This window comes from Salvia hispanica, chromosome 6, assembly GCF_029641045.1.
Source record: "Salvia hispanica isolate PSC_SH4W2 chromosome 6, Shi_PSC_v1, whole genome shotgun sequence".
NCBI classification, from domain to species: domain Eukaryota; kingdom Viridiplantae; phylum Streptophyta; class Magnoliopsida; order Lamiales; family Lamiaceae; genus Salvia; species Salvia hispanica.
This window is the reverse complement of record NC_142697.1, coordinates 9199310-9208971: the sequence shown is the minus strand read 5'-3', so window position 1 is coordinate 9208971 and position 9662 is coordinate 9199310. Positions and strand designations below refer to the sequence as shown.

The window sequence follows — 9662 nt, the reverse complement described above, 5'->3', positions numbered from 1 at the left end:
GAAGTAATAGGTTAGAAATTTATAAAATAAAAATAATCATTCATACCAAGATCTTTAATAATGTTGAACATATATACTCCCTCCGTCCCACTCAAGATGACCACATTCTTGAGTGACACAAGATTTTAGGAATTGTTGTTAGGTGAAATAAAGTAGAGAGGAAAAAGATAGTTAAATATTTTAATGAGGAGATAGGAGAGAGGATGTTATTTCTAAAATTAGAAAGTGGTCATTTTGATTGGGACAAAAAAAAAATGTGGCCATCTTAAATGGGACGGAGGGAGTATTTAATACTTCTTCCGTCTCATAGAAATAGATCATATTTTTTTTTTGTCAATCTATAAAAATAGTCTATATTCATTTATGACAACAATTTTCTCTTTCTCTTTACTTTATCATATGAGTCCTACCACTCACTACATAATTTGAATTATTATTTTTTTCTTCTCGTCTGCTTTATCCACTATCCATTTTCAACTATTTTTGTTTCCTTTTGCTTTTATTTAACCAATTACTACATGTATTAAAATTTGTGCCAATCTTAAATGATCTATTTTTTGAGACAGGGAAGTACTTCCTCTGTCCTTTAAAAGATGATATAATGACACGAGATTTTAGGAGATGTTGTTTTGTGTGATAAATAGATAGAGAAAATAGTATATTTATATTAATGTGAGAGAAAACTTTTTTTAAAAAAAATATGACTATTTTTGTAGGACAAACTAAAAAGAAAAGTATGTTTATTATAGGACAAAAGGAGTATAAACCTGACAGTAAAATGATAAAGATAAAAGGGATAGTAGATTGCTAATAGGAAATGAAACGTATTTAATCAGAAATAATGAAATAAGATTGTTTTCTTAAATGAGTGAATGAAAATAATGAAGTATTGTCAACCTATTCTCGATCTCATATTCCCGTGCTTTTACCTTTTCCGCATCAGAATTAGGATATTTAAATTGCGTGGTGCAATAAAAATTCCAACTAAACAATATCAAACACAATATTAATCATAATTCGCAAGTCAAGATTTATCCTTGGAGATTAAAGAAACCTTATTTAAGTAAGTTTTTAATCTCCCTTTTCCGCAGCGCTGATTATGAGAAATCCCATCTGCCCAAAATTAAAAAAAGAAGCCGACACATCTCCTATACATAAAAATAAATACAAATTCGTTCCTATTTAAATTAGTTTAATAAGTTTATGAGCAGATTCTCTGACTGTAGCTGAACAATATCATCGTTTTATTCTGCTCTGTGTCTTTCAATTCGTTAAGTTCAAGAAATCGCGGTGTTGATGTTAGAGCAGCCTCCCTCCAAATCAGTTCAAGCTGTCTCCTCCTCAAACAGTTTTCCTTTTTTCTGTTTGAGATCTGCAACTCTTGCAGCATTCAATTTCTCTAAAAGTTTCCCCAATTCTGCTTCTGGTAGTGTTTTTTCTTTATCATCTCTTCATTTTTTATGATGTTTCTCGATAAAGATTCGATTTTTATCTCTAGAGCTAGAGTTTTCTCCAGTAGATGGAAAAGCATGTGAAGATTTCTTTTTTGGTTTTTGATTTCTTGTGTGGGGGAAGGTGAGAAATTTTGTGTGATCATTTGTGGGATGGTTGTTGTTTACTTGCTACTTACTACCCTCTTATGCTCAACAATGAGAAAATGGGACACTTTTTTTTAGCTTTCTGTTTTTATCTGTCTCATACCGAAGTGATTTTGCTATTTTTGTGGTAGGTAGTTATTGTATAATTACAGCAGACTTTTCATTAATGAGTGTGTATTTGATTATCTAGGGCCCTCTTGTTTTGTCTTTTAAAGAAATTCAAATTTCTGATCTAATGTGCTTGAGAAGGCAGGCTATCATTGAATTTGCAGTTGTCAAATTTGGTTTCAGTCTGACTATTCAAGGCATGAAAAAGCAAGCTTTACTATGTCAAACTGATTATATGATTTGTACTTATTCTTATGGTTATTTTATTCGATTCTTTGTAATTTTGTGCTCTTTCTTACCAGGAAAAATCAAGAAAATTATTTTGTTAGTTGCTAAAACTTAGTTGGTGATTCCTTGCTTTCTTGTGGGATATGTGAAAATATGGAAGGGGAAGGCCGTATCTCGGATTACAGAAGCCGGTTGGACAAGACACTGACATCACCTGAACTTATGAATGAAGAAATGGTTCATATCCTTGTGAAGAATCAAATTTTACAGACGATGGATTCTCAGTCAGGAGGTTTGTTTGTCTTGATTCTAACTAATTTCCTCATATTGCAAATATGTTTTAACTTTTAAGTGAGTTTTTATGCTTTAGATATGCTGTTACATTTGCAGTTTGTGCTTTGCAGAATACACTGACTGTGCGATTGAAAGGAGAAGCAATGAAGTGTTTAAGTTCCTCTGTGAGCTAAGGAGTGCTTCCACAAACGATTCAAACAACAAATGGAAAGTATGAAATCATTATTGGCATCAGTTTTTCTCATTCAGTTGCATCTTATTCTCCCACAACATACACTTCACATTTTAAGAATAAATCATTGTCGTGTAATGCGTATAACCATTGTGCTTTCGAACATTTTCTTGCTTTTGAGTTTTGACTCCCAACAAACATCATGAGTTTGATATAGAATACTTGCTGTTATGCACAACTGGGGAATCATCTTTGATAGTCTTGTTTCGTTCTCTGTGCTTTAAACTTATTATCAAGTCATTTGTTCAATCATGGGATGATGTACAAGCTGTAATGCCAAATTTCCAGGTAAAACAAGACACTGAGGAATTACGAGTTATGTATCGTGAAGGACCAGAGGGAACCCCCTTCCATACACTACTTGCTGAGGGCTATGTGGATGGGCCAGTTGATGTTTGTAAGCTTGCTCATAAGCTCCCTTCTAATAATTTGTGATTTTCACTACAAACTGAAACTAGTCGAGGAGATTATATACTTGTCCATACTTACTCTGAACAGCTTTCTTTGTATGTAACAGGTCTGTGCATTTCGTCAGACGCTGACCTTTACAAAAAATGGTAAGAGAAAAAAATGACTGTGTTACTTCATTTTTGTGAAGCATTCTTGATTTCTTGTGATATGATTCTCACATCGGTTCCACATGAAAGTGTGGAATGACATACATTAGATAGTAATAGGGTTTGTAATGTTGTTCGCGATACTTTAGTACTCAATCAATATACTCTGCAGCTAAGTTAACTTCATGATATCCGCTCCAGAATGCTTTAGAAAAGAGAAAATTACTTGAAAACGATCCTCTGCTTGTTAATTGACATAAATCTTTCACTCTACCAGGTGGCCTCAAATCACAGTTCCTACTTTCAAAGTTGCTGTATCGCATCGTGTCCAGAGAGTTATAGATGGCGAGCAGACAGCAATAGTGAGGTATGCGCTACAGCAAACTCAAATCTCGATCTTATTATGCCACATTTCAGATATTGACATGTATGTAAATATTTGGAAGAAAGGATGAAGCTTTCATGGCCAATGTCAGGCAGAGAAGTTATAGTACATTATTTTACATTTGAGTACTTCAAAGACGGCCTTGTCGTGGTGATTCTTAACTCGGTAATTTACAATATTTGTCTCTTGCTCCTACTGAATGAAACATGCTTCTTTGTCGAATAAAATATGATGAAATGCTTCTCAGATCTCTGACTCGGAGACCATCGACAGAAGCACCCATGGTTTCACCAGAGATGGAATGCCAGATTCAGAGGGTGCCGTGAGAATGGATCTCTACGGAGGATTTGCTCTAAAAAAAATCACTGCTGATAGAAGCTTCTTTAGGTAAGTATAATGATGTCTCTTTCTTCTTTTGCCTAATGATGGAAGGATCAAGTCCTGTAGCTCCTAGTTACAGTGCTTTCAAAACTGTGCAGAACGATAGCGAATCTTGATATGAAGCTCGACTTTGTCCCTCCTGCATTCATCAATTTTGTCGCCAGACAGCTTGTAGGCAGCGGTTTCAAGCTCTATAAAAAGGTTATTTTGAAACTTCTTCACAGGTTAATGGAATTGAATCCTATCCTTTGCTTGCTGCCTAATTTTTCCAAGTCTTACAATAACTGCAGCAAGTTGCTTCTGCGCAAGGCAACATAGAAGTTCAGGAGGCTTTGAAAGATCCTCTCTATGCTCGTGTACGTGAGGCTCTCTATAAAGAAGACTTGTCTCTTGCTTCGCCTATCTTGGAGAGCACACACACCAATCTTGAACAACAAAACAGTGAATCATTCCAAGACAACAACTCCACTAAGGAAGATAAAACTTTTGATGAACACCCCATGGATCCCAACGCCACGGGTGCAGACGCAAGAGACAACAAAGTTCTCAATGAAATCGAGGAGTTCAAGGGAAAAAGCTCGGAACTTCTTGATAGTTTAGCTGAGGAGAGCACAGTAGTGGTTAGGACAGACTTGATGGAAGTTAGCAAGACTGAGGATCCAAACAAAGTTCTCAATGAAATCAAGGAGTTTGAGGAGAGAGGATTAGAACTGCGTGATAAAGTAGCCGAGGAGATCACGGTAGAGGTTAGGACAGACACAATGGAAGTTAGCGCGGCTGAGGTGGAACAAGGCCATGAAATAACGGAACATTTTACATGTAATGTACAAACTAAGGTTAACATCAGCCCTGAGGTTCAAAGAGCTTTAGGAACACTGGAAAAGGCCATTTCCATATTCCGGGAGTACAACAGTAGCCCTGTTCATGTCCTCAACAATGGAGATATGCTGAGCTCGGAGAATGATGCTGCGACAGAATCTATTTCGTGGGAAGCTGACGAAATAAGGAAAAGGAATCAAGCTTGCGTCGAATCATCAAAACAAAGATCAGCACAAGTAGCTGTCCAAACTGCCAGAAGCAGCTCTGACAACCATAATTCAAGGTATCTTTTTGCGATTGTTTGCCACTACTTATATAACGTGAGGTGATTTTTGACATGAAAATCGGTTATCTCAGTCGGTCCAACTCCAGCACGAGGGAAACAAACCAGAGCAAGATTGCACCGGATGAAGATGGCACGAGGCTGTCTCACCATCAGAGAAACGTGTCAATAGAATCCGAGAGTGCAAAAGGAGATAATCTGGTGAGTGCAGAAGCAAACAGAATGAAAGGAGGGAAGAATAAGAAGTCGAGGTTTTGTTGCTTAAATTTCGGTTCTTGATAGCTAGTGAACTACTGCAGGAGTTACGAAAACTCGAGCTCTTATAGGTTTATGTACATTGTTGGCTTTCGATTTTTTCTGCAGCTACAGCATTTTCACAAGAATAGTGAGACTAGGGAAGAAGCTTTGGCTGTTTCATTCAAGATTGTGTAATTTTATGTTTAGTTTAGTTCTGTTTTAAAATCCTAACCTCAGTACGCAGGCAGAAGATAAATAAAGAGAACATTTTTTTTGGTCTATTATCTATGTATTGTAATGGATGTATTTTTATTTATTTTTTTCATTTTCGCTTTGCCAATATAATTTTGTAATCTCAACAATTTTTGGCAAAATTCTTGAAATAAGCATATTTGGAAATGTGACACTTTTATTTAGTTTCCGTTAAGAGCATGTTTGATACACTAGAGCAGAAAAGGAGTGTTTTCTGGTCAAACTCTGGTGTTTGATACTACAAAAAAATATCGCGTTAAGGGCATGTTTGATACACTAGAGCAGAAAAGGAGTGTTTTCTGGTCAAACTCTGGTGTTTGATACTACAGAAAAATATCGCGATGGCCCTTGAAACGGCGCATGGCCCAATGAGGCCCAGGTATCTATACATGTGTACTTCAGTTAACTTTTCACAATAGGAAGAACTTCCCCACGGATTAGCACTAGGACTTCTTAAAAACACCTTCTGCCACGTAACTAGGACTTTCCACCTCACTGTCACATCACTAGGACTTCCACTGCACAATAGTGGACTAGCACTAGGACAAGCACTAGGATATCCCAACAATACAAATTCACATTTTATATGCGGAAATTAATACAGAATTAAAATTTTAACACGAATACGGAGAAAATGCAATCATAATTTTATTAAATTAAAAACATTAAAAAAGTACAATTAAAATAAAAAATACAATTTCAAGAAATTACATTTAAATAAACGTGCACCCCTCCGCGTCCACAACTCTTCAATTAGATCCTGCTGGAGTTGAATATGAGGGCTTCTTGTTGGCGCATGTCGGCATGGGCTTGGAGCCATCCGGTGTCATCATGAGGTATCCCCATTCGTACACTGGCGGTGGCTGGAGGTGTCAAGTGGGCCGGGCCGGCCCAGCCCTGCCCGGGCCCGGTAAAGCCTGGTGAGATTTAGGCCCAGCCCAGCCCAGCCCAGGCCCATGTCTGAAGCGGTCTGGGCCGGGCCTGGGTTTTGGAATAAATGATGGGCCCAGCCCGAGCCCGGGCCCAGTTGGGAAGTGGGCCGGGCTGGGCCGGGCCAAGTTTACTAAATAATGGAAAGACTACTCACGCATTGCATATTTGCATGTACAAATCAATTTTGAAACTATGATATGAATTATGAAGTACTACAATTATCGAACTAAATTATGAGACTAATTACACACATTAAAATTTACACGCTTGAATACATAAATCAGTTTTCCCCTCCAATATTATATAATCTCACTATTCCCACAAAATTAGGAATCATGATATACTAGTATTAATATACTAGTACTATAGTTATGGAAATATTTTTAATACAAATATCTATTAATAACTACTATCAATAATCATGCAAATCAATTAAAGATTAATATCTACAATTATGAAAATCAAATCAAATGTAATTGTAAATCAAATTAATATCCACCAAATTAGGAATCATGATACTACTATAGTTAGGGAAATAATATACATCTAATAATAAATTAAAGATATGCAATCTTTTTACTCATGCATCTATACACGTAATGCAATAAGGTAACATACACGTAAATATCTAATCTAAATCAATCACTATATATATTTATGGAACTATTTTTAATATATAAATCATTACAGTATTAAGTATTGATTTGAATTGATTAAATGAATTCATCTAATAATAAATAAAATAAAAGAATACTGACAGTATATAATGGAACATGCATAAAATAAATATCAAAGAATTAAAAATATATAGTGTAAACCTTATAATTTTCCGGGCCGGGCCTGGGCTCGGGCCGGGCCTGGGTTTGTAAAAAGGCCCAATTGGAGCCCGATTGACCTGCTGAGCCCAGCCCAAGCCCGCTCCATTTCATTAGTGGGCCGGGCCTGGGTCGGCCAAGACCGGGCCTGGACCGGGCTGGGCTGGGTCGGCCCGACCCGTTTGACATCTCTAGCGGTGGCCACCCGTGGCTTAGCCCGGCGGCATCTTCATTGGTCCAATCAGTCAGTTCTGGACCTTCTTGTTCGACGATCATGTTGTGTATGATAATACACGCATACATGATATCTGCAATGCAATCGGGATACCACAAACGGGTTGGACCCTTCACTGCTGCCCATCGAGCCTGGAGCACACCAAATGCCCGCTCCACATCCTTGCGCCCTGACTCCTGTCGGCTCGCAAAGTAGACCTTATTTTCTTCGAACGGACATCTGGTCGTCGTCACAAAGACGGGCCACCTAAGGTATATCTCATTCGCCAAATAGTTGCTCATATGATGTTGGTTGCCATTGGCGACAAAACTGATGGCCGACCAACGCCCTGACACTGCTCGTTGAAAAGAGGCGACGACTGGAGCACGTTGATGTCGTTGTTCGACCCGGCTACCCCAAAATATGCATGCCAAATCCAAAGTCGGTAGTCGGCCACGGCTTCGAGGATCATCGTGGGATTCTTGCCTTTGAAGCCGATCGTGTAGTGCCGATGGGGCAGTTCTTCCACTCTCAATGCATGCAATCTATGCTGCCCAACATTCCCAGAAACCCGTGCTGACTCCCGTGCATAGCCATCAGATCCTGGCAGTCTTGGGGGGTAGGCTTCCGAAGATAGGTCTCCCCGAATATTTGAATGACGCACAGACAAAAATACTTGAGGCAGTCGTGGGCAGTCGTCTCACCGATATGGAGGTACTCGTCGAACATGTCGGCCGCGCCTCCGTAGGCAAGCTACCTGATTGCGGCAGTGCACTTCTGTATAGGCGAGGACCGGGCCTCACACTCGCATCCTCCTTGAACCGGAAGTACTTGTACCGACACGATAAAGCGTTCACGATACGCATGAATAGATCACGGTGCATCCTAAAACGCCGCCGGAAGAAGTTGTCCCCAAACCGCGGCTGCTCAGCGAAATAGTCCTCAAACAATCGTTGGTGTGCAGCGACGTGGTCCCGGGGTACTACAACTCGATGTTGTACCGCCTGCTGGTGCTGCTGCAAGGCCTCCCTCATCAGGCGATTTATCTCAGCCGACGTATAGGCCTGTATCTGTTCGCGGATCTTCCGTGATGCTTCACTATCCCACCCACCCGCACCACTACCACTGCCACCCGCACCTTCCCCGCTACCACTACCACTACCACTAACCATTTCGGGATATCGAGAAATGTAGAGAGTAGAAAAAGAGAAACTCGTTAATACAAGTGGTTCAAATGAAAATAAACCGAAACGAGGCGTATATATAGAGTTTTTATAAAAAAAAATTAAAATGCGGACGTCTGTTCGCTCGTCCGTCGGCCGCTCGCCGCTCGCAAGGTCGCTCATCCGCCGGCTCGTCCACTATTGTGGATGCTCTAAGCCCCCGATACTTTTCTCAACCCAGAAAAGCAATTAGTTCCATACCTACCCTTCATTCTCTCTCTTCCAGATCGAATGAACTTTTGAACTTCGCTTCTCCGTCGGATAAGAAAAATCCAAGTGGTTCTCAACTATAAATTTATCCAGATTGAATATAGTATTATATTTCGCCAGAATTGTTGTCTTTGAATATTTGTTTATTTTTTGTGGAAACTTTGGCAAGTAAGAAGAAGATTGGTAAATTGTCGTTCTTTTTCTTTTTAGGAGCATTTCACAGAAAGATGCCGATTGTCTGCAGTGTGTTGCATAATTAAATGTTTTGGGTTGGGGATTTTTTTGCACGCCCTAATTTTTAATGGTCTTCAGAAATTCAATTGAATCTACTATTGTATAAAATTTCAGATATTTATCATTTTTTTGTGTTCATTCTTGCGATGTTTCTGCTCTATTTTGATTTGGCGGTGTGATTTTTATTTTAATTTGGTTGTGTGATTTTCAATTAGATTTTTATATCGACCAAACGTTTTAGGATCTCTATGATTTTCAATTAGATTTTTCTGAGTTAATTTGCAGATGTGTATTGAATATTGTGCTCATATGTGCAATATTGTTTTGCAATTTGATTTGCTTGTTTAGAGCATCTACAGTGGCAATAGGCCAGCCATAGGCCAGCCGCTCTCTCTCCCTGCCACGTCAGCTGCACTAAAAATCCACCTGCCACATGAAATTTAGGCCAGCCATAGGCCAGCTGCAATAAAAATAATTCAAAAAATACTACATTTACGGAATTAAAATTACGATTAAATTACGGAATTAAATTTACGAGACATATACGGGAAAATTCATTAATTGCATTAAAAAAAAAGGTACATAGATAAAAAAAAATTACATAATAAAGAAAAAAAATATCGCCGTGCAGTCCTCCGTGCCCATAACTCTTCAATTAT

The 9662-nt window shown here is 38.7% G+C and overlaps 1 protein-coding gene across 5 annotated transcripts; it reads left to right on the top strand.

Annotated features, from left to right (window-relative positions):
- The first annotated feature begins 983 nt into the window (after window positions 1–983).
- Window positions 984–5403, top strand: LOC125207522 (uncharacterized). 5 transcript variants are annotated; one of them, XM_089061877.1, is made up of 11 exons: window positions 984–1063; window positions 2009–2226; window positions 2339–2439; window positions 2749–2857; window positions 2978–3017; window positions 3295–3384; window positions 3468–3567; window positions 3650–3789; window positions 3882–3984; window positions 4074–4885; window positions 4960–5403. In XM_089061877.1, exons 2-11 carry the CDS (start codon window positions 2088–2090, stop codon window positions 5162–5164), a joined length of 1839 nt encoding a protein of 612 aa, XP_088918003.1. In that variant the 5' UTR covers window positions 984–1063; window positions 2009–2087; the 3' UTR covers window positions 5165–5403. The 5 variants fall into 5 exon arrangements, with proteins under 5 accessions (XP_088918003.1, XP_047962859.1, XP_088918001.1 ...); XM_048106902.2 differs by lacking the exon at window positions 984–1063 and adding an exon at window positions 1096–1426 and having other exon boundaries at window positions 2095–2226; XM_089061875.1 differs by lacking the exon at window positions 984–1063 and adding an exon at window positions 1288–1426.
- Window positions 5404–9662: the final 4259 nt, after the last annotated feature.